This window comes from Agelaius tricolor, unplaced genomic scaffold, assembly GCF_023055355.1.
Source record: "Agelaius tricolor isolate 1412-34295 unplaced genomic scaffold, bAgeTri1.0.p SCAF_2, whole genome shotgun sequence".
Taxonomy (NCBI): Eukaryota; Metazoa; Chordata; class Aves; order Passeriformes; family Icteridae; genus Agelaius; species Agelaius tricolor.
The window spans coordinates 73,454,344-73,470,658 of record NW_027269262.1 but is presented as its reverse complement, the minus strand read 5'-3'; the positions used below and the strand labels follow the sequence as shown (position 1 = coordinate 73,470,658).

Below are 16,315 nucleotides of genomic sequence, written 5' to 3'. Positions count from 1 at the left end.
TGTTCTCAGGGTTAACACTATAATTATGTTTTGTTTTTTAGCAAAGTCTGAAGAAAGCTGGGAATCTCCCAAACAAGTTAAAAAGAAGAAAAAAGCAAGAAGGGAAACATGAACTTCTAAGATGGACATGTGTTGCTGAATATTATCATGAAGATTATGCTGTTTATGCAATAATTTGTGAACATGTACAGAATTTTATATAAATTTCAAACAATTTTTAAAAACAGAACTGCTGTGAACACAAACATCTTTAAAAAGGAATCAAATGAAAATAACTTTATGATATAGCAAACAGAACATGCTACATTTGAAAGACATTCTGAAGAGTCTGTTTTTCCAACTTTTGGAGAGAGATCTTAATTTAAAAAAAACTGGTTTTACAACACAGTGCCCTGTTTACAACAGATTATACTCTCATCTACCGCTGCGGATAAAAGATTAATTTCAAGGAAGGGTTTTCTGTAAAAATAATCGTCTGTACAATAATGGGTGTTTCTTGCCTCTCTTATGAGTGGTGCATTAGAAGCACAGAATGTCAACGATTTGAGTTTGTTTCATGCCTAAATCAAAGTGCTTTGATTCAATACATAATCTGCCATATCTTTACAGTAAGTTGGTTAGCAAGTCTGCTAGCTATCACAGGAATCTCAAGAGCAAATCATTAACCATTTGTACAGTCAGACCTTCATGGTTTATTATATGAAGTTAACACAATAAAACTGCTTTGGGTTAAAAGTTTGAGAATGTGATTTGAAACTTGAGTATGGTTCATGAAGTTATTTTTTATAATGTCTATTACCTTACTTGAATTATTGAAGATAACAGTATATTTTTAAGAATGCAGTAATGTGCATAAAATTGGTTATCTTTTTCATTCCCTACAGTTCTTGGTTGATTCAGGATCCCATCTAAAAACTATTCTCTCAACTTCTAAACTCATGAAATGAACTGAAATCAAACTTTTCCTTCTCCTAACACTTGTTGACTTACCACACCCAATTCTGTTGTCTATATTACTAAAACTCTGAAGAAATCAAAGTGAATTTTTCACTCACAAATTATTTGGATTTCAAAGATCTGTTGGAGAACTGGAGTAGCTTCAGACAGCTTTAATTGACATTGTCAAAAACAGTTATCAGGAACACATTTTTTTACTGCCTTAACCTGTAGTATGTAGAATGTGTCTAGACTTCTGGACAGGAGTTAGTGTTTTTATATAAAAAAAAAATTATGCAAGTAAAGCAGTTGTAAAATAAAGACCATTTCCCGCTTGAAACTGTTATTAAAATGGCATTGAAGATGTGTTGTCATTTTCAGGCACTGTAATGAGGTGGTGTTAAAGTGGAGATGTGTTTGTGTCTGTAAGGTACATGCTCAGCCATGTACACTGTAAATAGCCTTTACAAAATTTGGTTTGCTAAGGATGGTATTTAACATCACCTGGTAAGTTCAGTTAAAGAGTCAGGATTCTTTTCAAATGATTGACTTCTGGTTTTGTGGCACAAATAGAATTGTTAACAGCTGTAACATGTGGTACTGATCAACAATCTTGTGCTCTTACTGTACTCAACTGCAGTTTGACAGTATTGCAAGGCAAGAGCAGACAATGCAGCAAGCTGGGTTTAATTGTACTGAAAATGCACCTGCTAATGGAGAGCTTTCCTAATAAATGGATACTAACTTGCACAGGTATTAACTCCTGTATGTCAGGAACATGACACTCTAAATTGATCTGTTAAAATAAATCGAGCAAATTGATGGTATTGATTTATTTACTGGGAGGGAATAATGTTTATGAGTGATATTTGTCATTATTCATGTGAAATAAATTTAGAACCGAAGTACAGCTTTTCAAGGAGTATCTTAAGGTAAACATGAAAAATAGGATATTATTAAATCATGCAGAGTCCTTTGCATGTAAATAATATTATAATTTTACTTGACTTCATAGTAAAGGTTAAAAAATACGATTTGAATTTGGGTTTTTAATGTATGTCTGAAATCTGTTTCCAATCTATATGTTATGCTATGAGCCTCTTATAGAAAATGCAAAGATTTTATGTAATGAAAGAGACTGCCCCCAAGGACTTTCACTGCATAAATTCTTTTTTTTCTCTTGAAAATAAAATCTGTGATATTTCTGGGTTAGTCAAATAGCTTGTCATCCTGGAAAAAGAAACAAACTAGCTAAAACATAGGAACCCTGCTAACTAACTGCTGCTGCAAAGCAGGGTCATATAAATACATAGCCTTCCTTTCAAAATGTTGTGACCTATTTAGCAGCACCTCTTACTGTTTTCTTAATATGCAGTTTCAATGTCTTAGAAAGCGAAACTTGCTTTATTTGACATTCATTGGAGAGGTAGTAACTCTATATCATATTGTCTATAAATAGAAACTTGGTTATCTATGTACTGTCATGTTTCTATGATTCAAGCAGTGGTTAGTCTTAATGATACACTGAATCCAGACTTTGGTACTTGGATAGAGCAAAAAACCACCATTTTAAAGAAACTTTTTTTTTCCCCTTTGGTTTTTTTTCTGTTATCGTTGAATGCATGGAATGGTTTCATAAATCCAATATGTTGTTTTTTTCTAAATACTCTGGAATTATTTGTATGTGTAATTTAAGCTTGTGATGATGTGTAATTGGATAGCCATGGCATATTTTTATTTCCTTTGTGGGGAGGGGAAGGTGTACAGAATTCATATGTGCTTGTTACAAAGGTAACTGTGCATTGGTTTGGAGGGGGGTGAAAACTGTATTTCTGATACCCTTTTAGAAGTCTAAAGAAAAAAGTGCAAGTGAAGAGCACTACTTTAATATTTACTAAGAAAGAATGTACATATTAAAAGCATTTCAAAAATTTATAGAAATATTGCTAGTACTGTTGTGTTGTAACTGAATTGTATCTCATTTGAAACTGCCCTATTAATAATTTCTAGCCATGGGATTATCCTGTGAATAAGGCTTTTGAAAAGTGCAGGCATCAGAGTACATGGTTTAAGCAGACTTTCATCTGTTACTTGTTGTGCCTTTAACTCAACTAGGTTACCAGTCAAGATTTCAGTTGTTAAAAATTGCAGGTCCCTCACAGACACTTGTACCTGCGAGTCTCCTCCTGGTGACCACTGAGTAAAAATGAGCAGTTCTGATTTTTCAGGCCAGTACTAAAAGATTTCTTCATTGTTCTGCTGTAACTGGAAGGAGACAGCAGGAGAAAGCCTGAAATTTTTAATTGCTTCTTAAAATACTCTGCTAAAAATATTTTACTGTTAAAATTCTGAGTGAATTATTTCATTAAAGAACAAGGAGTATCAGCCAAATGAATTTGGGGAAGAAGGAACAGTAAGGGCTGTGTGACTGATAAGTCTTAACTTGAAAGTAATGTGGCAACACAGTGGATTTTGCTCACTGCAGGACTAACAGAACTGCTGTTAGTTGGGATGGATGTTGGGAGCAAGGTGGGATGATTTCTGTTTCTTCATGGGTAGGGGGTGGGAATTATTGTTGATTGTGTTCTGTATCATGTTATTAATGATTCATGGATTGTTCCTGTTGAAACTTAGTTGCATTACAAAACTTGTCTGATTTCCATAGTGGGTCCTTCGTTGAGGAAACTCTTGAACTGCTCTTCTCATTTCTGGCTGTTTGTACCAAGCTGAAGGTTTCTGGTTCACTGAAAATTGGTTTTTTAACTGAAACTGTGATGTCTTTAATAGAGGTGTATTCTGAAAAGTGCATTTAAAACCCTTAACATGAAACTCATGGTTTCAGGAATTCATACAATACTCTTTAAAAAAACATGCTTAGGAACATCTGCAACTATAAAACACATTTGCTGTCTTATTCGTAGCATTAAGCGTTCCCTTAACTTGGCTTAGTATTTTTAATTCAGTCCATGGCAGAGGGTAAGCCATGGATCACTCAGAACCAGATTGCCACAATGGGCTCAAAGCTGACTAGGTATGAGGTGGTTCCCTGTTTCTTCACAGATAGCAAGTTCTGTACTAACAGTATTTCCACTTAGCCGTTCAATAGACTGATTTCAAGGGATTCCTTATTTCAAATACCTGGTGAAGTATAAACCAAATATGTTGTTTCTGAGGTGGGTTTTTTCAAAGGCTGTTCTAACAAGGGCTGCCACAGTTTTTCATATTTCCTTGGCCAGCCTTACCTATGTAGCTAACAAATAAAGTCATGCCTAGAGCTATGTCTGCAAACAAAGCTCCAGACGGGAGAGAATTCCTCTCTGATGTGATTCTGTAACTTGGACTTGCTCTCAGACAGCCAGGCTTTAATGTGTCTTTTGAAGAGGCTTGGGACCCAGGAGAGCAGTGCCTTCCTGAGCTGTAGCCAGTTAGCCAAAAGAGTAGGAGCTGCATCAACTGCTGTTCCTCTGCTGCTGAGGGGCTGGGCATATGTGTAAGGACAGATGCAAGCTTTGCTTCTGCTCTCAGAAGTCTTCAAAGACACTGTGGAAGATCAGTGCATATAAAATACCTTGCATTTTCACCTGTTCACAGAGGCAGCTAGTGAATGTGGAAAATAACCTGCAGCCATGTCTGAAATCACTGTGGTGTTAATTTTTTTCAAAAAGGGACAGATTCCAGGAAAAGCTTCCCTGGAGAGTAAAGAAGCTAATGATTGCTGTGACTTTCTTAAGAATGCTCTTTTTTTTCTGAAAGCACAAAAACAGTTCATCCCCTTTAAAGATAAGGGATGTAGCAGGAGCAAGAGCCCCCTTGGCTTTAACTGTGAGGTTCTGAGTCTACTCAAAAGCAAAGCATACCAGAGATGGAAATATGGATCCATAGCTATTGAGAACTATGTGGACATTGCCAGGGTGTGCAAAGATGGAGTTAGAAAAGAAAAAGCTCAGCTCCAATTGAATTTGGCCAAGATGTCAAAAAATACAAGAATGGGTTCTTTGGGTATAAAAACGGCAAGCAGAAACAGAAGGCAACTACTGTCCCGCTGATAAACAGGACAGGAGAATTAGTCACTGGTAATGCTGAATAGGCTGAGGCTCTCAACAGTTCCTTCACCTCTGTCTGCACCAGCACTGCTGGGCCCCCGGCCTTGGGACCAAAAATCCAGGCTGCACAAACACAGAGCCAGCAGTGGGGGTGAACTATTACAGGAGCTGACATTGCAAGGCTGCTCTCCATCATCTTGGGATGACGTGGACTTGAGGGTATGGCAGAAGACTGAAAAAGGCTAATGTACCCCCAGCCACAAGAAAGGCTTAAAGGAGGATCTAGGGAATTTTAGGCCCATCAATCTTGATTCAGTCCCTGGGAAACTTATGATAGCTACCAGAAGGTTTTGTTCCGTAAGTCACATGAGGCTCAGGATTGGGGAAAGCCAACATAGATTGACTAAGGACAAATTGAGCTTGACAAACCTGCTCCCCCTCTGTGACAAAGTAAGCTGCTTGGTTGGTGTGGGCTGGGTGGACATTGTCTCCTGGATTTCTCCAAGGCTTTCAGAGTGATTTCCCACAGCCTCCCTCTGCAAAAGCAGATGGGCTGTGGTGTGGATGAGTGCTCCATGTGGTGGTGGGAACTGGCTGAGAGGCAGCAGCCAGAGGGTGCTGGCCAATGGCTCCTCCTCAAATGGGCAGCGTGGCACGAGTGGGGTCCCCCAGGACTGATGTCAGGCCCAACTCTGTTTAATATCCTCAGAAAGTGATTGGGAAGATGGGATCAAGTGCACCACGATGAAGTTTCCCAGTGATACCAAACTGAGTGGGAAAGTGGATGCTTTGGGAGAGAGAGCCACCCTGCAGGAAGATTTGGATAGGCTGGAGAGTGGCCAACAAGAATCTGATGAAGTCCAGCAAGAGCAACTCTCAGGTCTTACACCTGGGAAAACATAACCCAGGTGTGCAGCACCATAGGGCTGGCATCCACCCAGCTGGGGAGCATCTCTGTGGAAAGGGATCTGGGGATCCAGGGGGACAATCAGATCAGCATGAGCAAACAGTGCTGTGCTGGCACAGAGAGGCAACAGGGTGCTGGGCTGCATCCACAAGGGCATCACCAGCAGAGATCCAGAAGTCATTGTCCCACTTTGCTCAGAGCTCACCAGGCCACGCTGGAATACTGTGCTCAGTTTTGGTCCCTGCTGTGCAGAAAAGATGTGGACAGGCTGGAGAGGGTCCAGAGAAGAGCCACAAACTGGGAAGCCTGTGACAGGGGAAAAGGCTGAGAGAACTGGATTTGTTCAGCCTTGAAAAAGGAAGGCTGAGGGGAGACCTTATTATCATGTTCCACTATTTAAAGAAAAAATAGAGACTCCCTTTTTACAAGAAGCCACGTGGAAAAGACACGTGGAATAATGGGTACAAGTTATTCCTGAAGAAGTTCCAATTGGACACATGGGGAATTTTTTTCACAAAGAGAGCAATCAGCCTTTGGAATAATCTCCCCAGGGAAGTTGTGGATTTCCCCAACACTGGGGACTTTTGAGATCCAGATGAATAGATTGCTGGGCCATCTTGTCTCAAATGTGCTTTTGCCAACAAAGATTTGATCAGATGATCCTTGTACTGTACTTTAAAACAAACAACCAAAAAACAATGGCACCACCAAATGCCATAAAGCTGGTAAGCTGGACAGATACTTTATTGTTTGAATGCAGTAAAATTATGAACAGAAAACAGACTACAATAAAATGCTACATCATTGCTACCATAAGTGGTTTGGGGTTTTTCCTATGGTATACATAAAATGCATCTCAAGAATTGTATTTCTATCAATCAAATTCTGCAGTTGCCAGGGTGATTTTCTCCAGAAGTTTGAGACTTTGTCAGGTCCATGTGTTCTTTAAAGACTCTACTGCTTTAGGTTGCTGCAGTGTTAAACAGTATCCTTTTCATAACCACTACCATATGGCTTCTGAATCACAGAAGAATGTAATCCATCAGTGATAAAAGGGGAATATATATATATCAGTGATATGAAGGGGAATAAAGTCTATAAATTCAGTGATAAAAAAGCCTGTAGTCTCAGCCCAACTGAGCTTTGTCAGGGGCAGTTTAGGACAGGGCAGCTGCCTCAGGTGCCTGTTTCAAGTCATCTGTTACAAGTAACAGATGACTGTGCCAGCATCATCTTTCATTTGACTTTTGAAGTATGTTGTTCCAGTTTTGTGCCTTAGTTACACTGCCCTTTAGCCTGGATGCAAAGTTGGAGTCTTTCAATTGCTTTGAAACTTTTTCAGGTTAAACTCTTTCTCCCTGAACTCTTGCCTGCATGGTCTGAGTAGCCACTTCAAGAAATACCAAATCTGAGATTGCATGGTGGCTCTTGCAGAGCAGTGGCCAGCACCCAGCAGCAGCAATGCCAGCTCACCCTAACCCTGCCCTGCTCCTTGGCCTCACCTCCAGCAGGGGCAAAGGCAGCTGTTAAATCAGGGGAGGGCTGTGATGATCCTTGAAAATTATTCTTGCTCCAGAATTATTTTGGCTCTCTGGTGTTTCTGCTGTAAGTCAAGTCTGTGGCCTGTGTAGAGGGGGGTTAATAGTGGTGTTGCATTAAGTATGAGACTTACACAATTGTATTTAACAGTTGAGGTCCACCTTGAGGCATGATGGTCTGTCACCTTCATGCCTGGCTGGTTATTTAAAAACACTTTAAAATCTTCATCGGTGGATATTTTGAATATTTTCTTCATTTTTGTTGGAATTCTTTTCTGCATTTTCCAAGGACAGAGGTACAAACAGCAGTCTGCTCTGAACAAATGTGTTTATTTAATTAAAAAAAAATAGAAAACCTGTCTTTTTAATAAGCAAAAATAATGTTACTTGGACTTCACCTGGGTACTGAACACTTTTGAACAGCAGTACTAGTAGTAAAAAGTACTTAAGTGCTTTTCTGGAGTGGGATCAGCACTTGATAGAATTGAGCTGGCAAATCAATACTGTGCTATTTTATATTCATATACTACAGACATGCAGTTCAAAGTCATCCAACTCATGCAGCCTGCTGTTAACCATGGAAATCCTTCATGATGTTTTAGGAGCGTGTCTTTTTCTGTGAGCCCTTAGCAGGCCTGCAGAACAGAAAATTTAGTGACTGTTTTTGTAATTATTAAAACACTTTAACTTGTACTGCCTTGAATACGAAAAATATTTTACAGAGATGCATAATTTAAGGGTTCCAAAGCCTCACATATGACTGAGAGAGGCAGGTTTTACATACCCAAAGATTGCCATATGTTTTGGATTTCTGCAATCACATCATGTGAATGCTAAACTATGGTCAAACTTAGTCAGAAGTCATATGTCACGTTAGAAAATAACTTTTTATCTGTTTCACTTTGAGGCAGAACATCTTGTGCAGCACCAGATCACTATGAGAAAGCAGGACTGCGAGTGCTTCACTTTACATTAAGAATTCTATCTCTAAAAGTCTTGAATTTGCACTAGGATGCCACTGGAATTTGTGCTGCCAGAAAGCATTTGTGCTGGAACACATTTTCTTATGTGAACACTTAATGTAATGTTAACATCTCTTGAGAGGACCACACTGTTATCTTTCACACAGTGTTTCACTTCTGCTTTGTGTTGCTTCTGTATGGAGGACATGATACTGTTGGAGGCTTTAAAATCTTTAGAGCCAAATATTCCTAATATTTCTTTTTTGAGCAGTCCACCTCAAAAAAGGTAATTTAACTGAAGTTTAGCTGAAGAAAGTATTCCTAATTGCATTTTTTTTTCTTTTTTTTTCTTATGGCAAATCAGCAGCTCAGCCCTGCTCCAAATAAAGTGAGCTATCAAGAGAGTGTTCTGTCAGGGCTTTAAGGATGTCTCCATCAGCATCAGCATGGTAAAACCCACAGTGAGGAGTCTTTTTGTCTTACAAATACAAAACTGACCCACGTGGCAGTTAAGTGGTTTAAAGGCTCATATACATTAAACATCAAAAGAGAAGGAGAAATATGTACAGATTTGCATTTTCAAACTATGTTTGGGTTTGGAGAATGTCATGTTGGTGATCAGCGATTTTTACATTAAAAATGAAAAGAAAGTTCTCTCCAAAGTGGCCAATGTGTGTTGTTCTGGTCTGCAGAGATGGGGTTTCTGAAAGCTAAGGCTAAACCTCTGGTATTCCAAAGGTTTATGCATAGATGTTTGACACTAAATGAGTTGCAGTGCAGATGGTGAGTTACAATTGTGTCTTACTGCAATTACACTTTGTCTGTGCCTTGACTAGTCCATTACTGAATACCACTGTGAGTTGGGACAGCTCTGCAATGTTGGCTCAGTCAGGATTTCCCAAAGTTGCCTAAGGCTATAATCAAACATGTTCAGACATGTGCATGCCTATAAAATGCTTTGCAGTCACAGCATAGTAATATACATTGATAACCTATATTGGAACACAGCAGAAAGCTGTGTGATTGTGTGATGTGCTTTTGAAACAATGTTTCTAATGCACCTGGAGGTCAGCTGGCAAGTAATGCTATTTCACTGGAATTGTATTGGCATTTATTATGTGATTTGCTATACTAAACGATGAAAAATTAGAGATATGATTTAAACTATCACTGTTACTTCTGGCATTAGGTATCTTAAGAGGATGTTCAGGAGACTGTGATGAAGAGAAGCCAAGAGTATCTTTGGTTTTTATAATTAGGAGAATGTTAGCAGCCTTGATCTTTCTTTTCTTTAGAAGAAACAATATAAAATATACAGTATTAGCTTCAGTCTCATCCCACACACACATACACATGGTACTGGTGGCTCCATCTTATGTAGCTTTAAATCTAGATTTCCTAGCTGCATTTCCTAATACATACAAATGATTTATAAATTGGAACAAACTTAATCCAATTAAACTTTCTGCACCATCAGCACTGTTCAAAAGTGTTTCTCTTGCTCTTGAAGTAGTAATATTATCAGTGCTGTATCTCTGCACTTCATGAAGGACATACCCTGGACCTGTAATTACTTATAGTGCATATAAAAGGTTACATTGCATGTACAGTACTTGCAGTCTGCCTCTGCAGAAAAAGGCACATATTGGCTAACTGGGTTTGTATTGCTATCGCAATTGATCTCCATTGGTGACTCCCTAATGAGCAGTGGATGGGTAAACAAGCAGAGGATGTGACACTATGAGGAAGTTAAGTGCTGTTTTTAGCATAGAAAACAATACATGTGAGACTGAAAGTTTCTGTAAGGTTCTGTAGCAAACCGCTGCCTGCAGTGAGCACTGCTGAGAAGAACTGAATGGCATTCCCTGGAGTTGGTTTGAGAGTCCAGCAGACTTGGAAGAGAGCAGGAAAAGAGAGATAACTCCATAGATATTCAAAGTAATGATGTTGATGCTTTTCAGTTGCTTTAAAGTTGGTGGTAGCTCAAAGCTCCAGGTTTTGGCACATTTGGCTTAATATTCAGAAGAATAAAGTGCATCTGGAGCAAAGTCTAAGCAGGTTCCCAGGTGAAGTGGTGAGTTACTGCTTGAAGCCTGACTAAAAAAGGCATCTAAAAATCTGAAACTGAGAAGTGCTTCCTGTGTAAGTTACAGGCAGTAATAAATCTCAGTTATGGAAGATGTGTTGTTTCAATTCTTCTTGACTGTACTTAAAATCAGTATTGGTTCTCACTAGAATGTAAGGACATGATTTATCACTAGACTGAGATTGTTGATAGAAGACAAAATGATCATAAGTTCTACTAGATATAACAAAAAAAAATCCAAACAGGTATGTAAACAAAACATGTTTGATGATCAAATTGGGGGGTGGGGGGTAGAGGGTGGGAATATCTACATCCTTTTATATTAAAACAGGAAAAAAGGTAGTCTTTTAACAGAAGGGGAAAACCCACAATGGCATAATGAAGAAGGGATTTAAATCTGGAAACATTCCCAGTGTTGAGCCATACTCAAATGAATCTATAAATTAAACATTAACTAATCTAACTAATGGAACTAAAAGGAAGTAAATGCTGTTTGATGTATATTAGCTTTTCTTAGAAGGTTTGCCTCTCCTATCAATCAAAGACCTGTGACCTCTCTGCAAACTCAACACAGTATTAAAAACTGTCACAGAGATTTCCTTTGCTCAAGCAATCTGGCAAGCAGTGAGGCTGCTGGCAACACAACAACCAATTTATCCAACAGCCCTGTCTCATCCTTGTATGCTGTACTTTATGTTCTATAACTGGCTACAGATTATGGATAAAATGTCCCAGGCTGTTTAATGCTGTGTCCAGCATAAGCATTCAGGCCAAAAAACCAAAAAGCTCCGAGCATGACCTTCCACTGGGTTGGTGTAGTAAAAGGTCCAGTGTAAATCTGGGGATATTTTAATCCAAGTAGTGGAGAGGGATGGGGGTACAATCCCACTACTGTGTGCATTGATTAAATGAATACTGTTATGCCTGATACCTGCAGTTTTAAAAGCATGTACAAAACTGTCTAGATCCCCACACTGGTGAGGGAAGCAATAAACATACTTAAAGGACTGAAAGCAGTGTCTGATAAGCAGAAAGATAATTTATCAAAAAAATTGGAGAAGAGTTTGTGTAGAGTAGAAATTATTAGGATATGAGGTGGTAAAGGGCTCATTAGCCTGGTAGAGAAGAGTTGATGAATTTTAGTTGGATACAGGACAGCTGCACCTGCCAATTTTGTTGATAACAGTTGCAAACAGTGGTGATGTCTGCACTTCTCAGTATCTTCAGGTATGCTGAGCCAGCAGGGGAAAAACCAGGAGAACTGAAAAATTACAGAAATTTACAGGCTTCAAGGGCAAAAGGAGAGAGTTCTGTTTTGTTAAGGTACTGGCAGAGCCAGGCTATATAAGTCCAGTGTAAATATCTCCTCCGAGGCAAAAGGTGAGCCTCTGGCAGCCCTGTGCAAAAGTGATTCAGAAAGAACAGCACGGGCAGGGGAGAGGAGAACAGGGGTGGACACAAGAGAGCCACATGCTCTGGTATGCAGGCACTCTGTGTGCAGCAGATCTCTGAGGAGACTGCAGCCCATGGAAAGCAAACTGGATCTGAGGGAAAGCTTCAAGAACATGTTACCAAATTGCAAATCTGCTGCCAAGCAAATAATTATGTGAAAAATGCATGTATTTTATGATTGGCTTTTTGGAAATATTAAAATGAATATTATATGTGTTGTGTTAGAAAGTAATGCTGTATTAATTCTCTTAAGTAGTGTGTTAAATATAGTTTTAGGTTATAACAAAATGTTAAAACAGAAACGATGCTATGTAGGATACTTTTTTAAAGAAAGGACTCGCAGCGAGATAGCAGCCACAGGACACCTAAATCTTTCCGAGAAAAAGAATTTATGGCCCTCTTATCAGAAGAAACGAATTCTTCCCACCTCGAAGGCGCTGTTAGGATTCGGAGGAAGAAGCTGACACTGACCAGACAGAATCCTGTATTTGAATGGAATTTATGCATCATGTATGAAGTGTATGAATATGCAACAGGCTATTGTTTTTAAGGGTTAATCCTTTTGTTAACGGGGGTCCTTTTTCAGGCTCGTGCTGCCCAGAAAACGGTACCCGGACATCCGTAACTCTTTGTATTTGTTGTCTCATATTGTCCTAATTCAAATTGTCCAAATTATGGTTACTCTAATTGTGTTACTATTTTTATAATCATTTTATTACTATTAAACTTTTAAAATTTTAAAAACATGTGATCGGCGTTTTTCACAATTAGATAACTGCCCAGCTTATTTTTGAGGTTTCTTGCAAATGCAGCAGAGATGATTTCATCTCATCCAAAATGTTAAAATTAATCTGTGAGGCTGGCATGAATGAGAAGGCCAGAAGAAAAAAGAGCTCAATCTCAGTGTACTCTAGACTCATTTCTTGTGAGTCCTATATTTTCAGAGCAAAATTGAGAGTCTTTCAAGTAAGAAAAGCGAGGAAAGAAGCATGCAGTAAAGCAAGCTTTTCCTTGGAGAACATTTCAGCTCTTGGCAGGGCAATATATCAAAATATTTTAATGACATGTTTCTTAAAATCACCACCTTCAAGTAGAATTATGAAGCTGTGGCCCAAGGAAGCTAGAGTTACAAGTACACTTTACCAACAGGAAGGAAAATGGGCAAGTATATAAATTTCCTAAGATATTAGAATCACTATCTTCTATAAGACAAATAATGAGAAAATATCCCACTAGTGATCTAAAAAGTTCCAGGCATTTCTCTCAACAAATTTTAAATATTTAAACTGAAATTTTAAAAGAAAGAAGAAATTAAAAACAAAACAACCCAAACACCCATCATTTGTTGTTCATTGTTTGGTGCTGAAACACAAGAATTTTGCTTTGCAAGCACATCAAGCTGTGCCATTGCAATGGCTTTCTTACAGGCTCTGTGCTCTGAGTTGTATCATGCTGAAGAAAAATACTGTGCTCTGATCCTTTTTAGGCAAACCAGGGGCATGAATGACCTCTTGAACCCAATCGGGATCGTAGCAGCAGCCCTATCTGATTGCATGTTGGGCAGTCTTTGTGGCAGAGGGGTAGTGTCAGACTGTTATTGGAGGCTTACTTATTTTAGAAACTACAGGTATTTTTTAAACTTCATTGCATTAAGTATTCCTACAGCTCTGAATACTTGAATCACTTGCAGCCATCCTGAAACACAGGTTTTGAAGCAGGCTGAACAAAAGGACTCATGAAATGGCTCTTTACTACGACAAGAGTCTCTTCCTCAAAGTCGTCACCTCCCTGTGCCTGAGGACAATACCCAGACCTTGGTTTCTGGGCAATGTTTAACCCTTTTCTTATCTTAATTTGCCGAATACAAAACAATTAAGAATACCTTTGTTCACTCCGGAGCACGTGGCTAATCCTGCAAGCAGGAGATGCGATTCTCTGGAGCTGCCCTTTTGTTGAAGTGCTGTAGGCAATGCTGGGCAGCAATGCAATTGAATTATTCAGAGCCAGTTGAACTATGCTGCACCGCCTGTGTGGGCTGGGAGCGCAGAGAGAAGGTGGGAGGCACAAGCAGTTCCTAAACCAGCTGTCCTCTTCCAGCAATCTTGTTCAGACAGGTATTTACAGTGTTGGGAAGCAGCAGTAACCAATTTTAGTGAGCACTAGAAAGTGCAAGAAAGTGCTGAATGGGCCAGAGCATCCTCTGGCAGGAGGGAGAAGTTGTCTCTGCAGTGAGAAGATCACGGGGGAAGATGGGGAATACAGATCAGGAGCAGGACACAGAGTGCACTGGGTTTTGTTAAGCAGCTTGCAGCTCAGGGAAAGCTGGCAGAGCAGCCAAGTCGGGCTGTGTCCCTTCCCAGCCGGCCAGCAGAGCTCTCAGGGTGTGCTGTGGGGAATGACTGGCTGTGTGGATGGAGTTTAGTGATCTGCAGCTCTGCTGTGGTCAGAGGGACAGGCAGGAGCCATGAGCCTGCATTTCTTTTCTGGGTACAGCCCTCACGCTGACCAGCAGCTGAGCAAGGGTGTGTCAGGCTTTGACCCTGTGCAGTGTTTAACTTCAGCATTGAGTGTTCCCTTGGAAAAAATTCTTACCATATGGATCCCACTGCAAAAATTATTTATTTCTTCAGTACAGCTGAAACAAGTGCTTGTAAGTAAGCTGTTAATTCTTTTGACTTTGTCTCACTTGCTGAGCAAGACAGGAATCCTGTTCAAGTTTTGATGAATAAAGATGACAATCTCGAGTATCTGTTGTACCTCTGGAAACCTTGGCAAAGCTCAGGTGTCATCCAGTTCAGAAGTTGCCCCTGTTGCACCTTAAATGATTTTCCACCATCAGGGTGTAAGATCAGGTATTCAGGATTCAAAGCCCCCTCTGTAACACGTGCTTGTCATTTCTTGCTTTGTAAGGCAAAGTGAGAGACATGGAAGTTTTACTTACAGAGGCTGTGTTGAGGAGGGTCTGTGTCTGTGGCAATACCCAGGCTCTGAACAATCCCCACCATCAAAATCTTGCCAAGCAAACCAAATACAGCTTGTTATAAATCAGAGTGTGACATGAAGCCTGATGTTTCCTGCTCATTCCCATCAGGCTTTTTGAATGGAAATTAATAATTATACAGGAAACTGCTCTGTTTCTGAAGTGATTAGTGTTTGCTGCTTATTCTTTCTTCCTTTTCCTTCTGAGAATATGAGGGTTAAAGCCACTGATGGGAAGCCATAAGTGAAAGCAGACATGCAGTTACCTCTCCTTACAGAGAGAAGGGCTGTGCTGGAGGATGTTATAAACTGTGTGTGCCTCTCACAGCTCCAGGACCTGAGTTCCTCCTGCCTGGCTGCTAAAGCCCAGCTTGTTGTGCCCATCCCAGGCTGAGGGATGCAGCTGCTGCTTTCCCGTTTGCAGGCACAGGAGCCCAGCAGGGACAGCTGCACAGATGGCCACAGACAAGGTGCTGCCCTCATCTGTGCCTCCTACACGTGGGACTCACCCAAGATCCGAGCAGAGACCAGCTGGTCCAGTTTGATGCTTGCAAGCAGATAACACCCACCCACCCACTGATCCCTCACTGATCCTCCCAGCAGCTGGCACTTGCTCCTTACAGCCCCCACACACAGTGTGGGGAGGGGAAACTACAGAGAGACACTTAAGAAAGGTTTTATAAGAGGTGAGGGTGAGCAGGCAGTCTGTCCAGCCAGACTCTGCACACGATTGACCTCCTTTATACCCCTTTCTGTCTGATCCTCCTTCTGCTCCTTCCTGATCCCCCTCCTCTAATTATTGTCTCCCCTTTGCTCCTTCACAATCCCCTTCCTCTAATGATTCCTTCCAAAGTTTTGCAGAGTCCTCCTCAAATATCCCAAACCCTCCTGTTCTTCTTGTTTCCCCTTCTTATCAGTTACAAACTGCAGGTGACCCTGCCCAAAGCTCTTCAGTGGGCCATCAGTCAGTAACCTGACACTTCTGCGTTTTGGCATTGGCTCTCTTGTCCCTTTTCCAACCAGGTTTGCATCTGTGTGCCCTTGTTTATGGAATTCCCCTTAATTTATGGCCTCTGCTTTGAAAAGGTCAGGTCCTTGGTCAATAACCTTCATGAACCAGATGCTCCTGCCTTCCTCAAGGGATGCATGCAAGGGTTTCATCTCTAACTTTCCTACTCTCTGGCACTAAAGGACAAGGTCTCTCAAGGTTATCAGTGAGATAGTCCAGACCCCATGGCTGGTGATTTTCCTTTGGCCTCTTGAATATTTGTCAATACTGATGTTTCATTTTACAAGAATTTTAGTTTCATTTTTGAATATCAACCTTAAAAATATTTGGCTTATGCATAGAATCTAGTTAAAATTATAAATTCAGGGCTATGTGGCTCTTCCTTTTATACACAAAAATTCCT

The 16,315-nt window shown here is 40.2% G+C and overlaps 1 protein-coding gene across 2 annotated transcripts in view; it reads left to right on the top strand.

Moving 5' to 3' along the window:
- The window catches only part of MTDH (metadherin), a 34,999-nt gene extending 31,149 nt beyond the window's left edge, over window positions 1–3,850 (top strand). For both annotated transcript variants that reach the window (XM_071421542.1, XM_071421541.1), the window contains one exon: window positions 42–3,850. In XM_071421542.1, coding sequence (XP_071277643.1) covers window positions 42–112 — 71 coding nt within the window. In that variant the 3' untranslated portion in view covers window positions 113–3,850. The remainder of the gene's footprint in view (window positions 1–41) is intronic.
- Window positions 3,851–16,315: the final 12,465 nt, after the last annotated feature.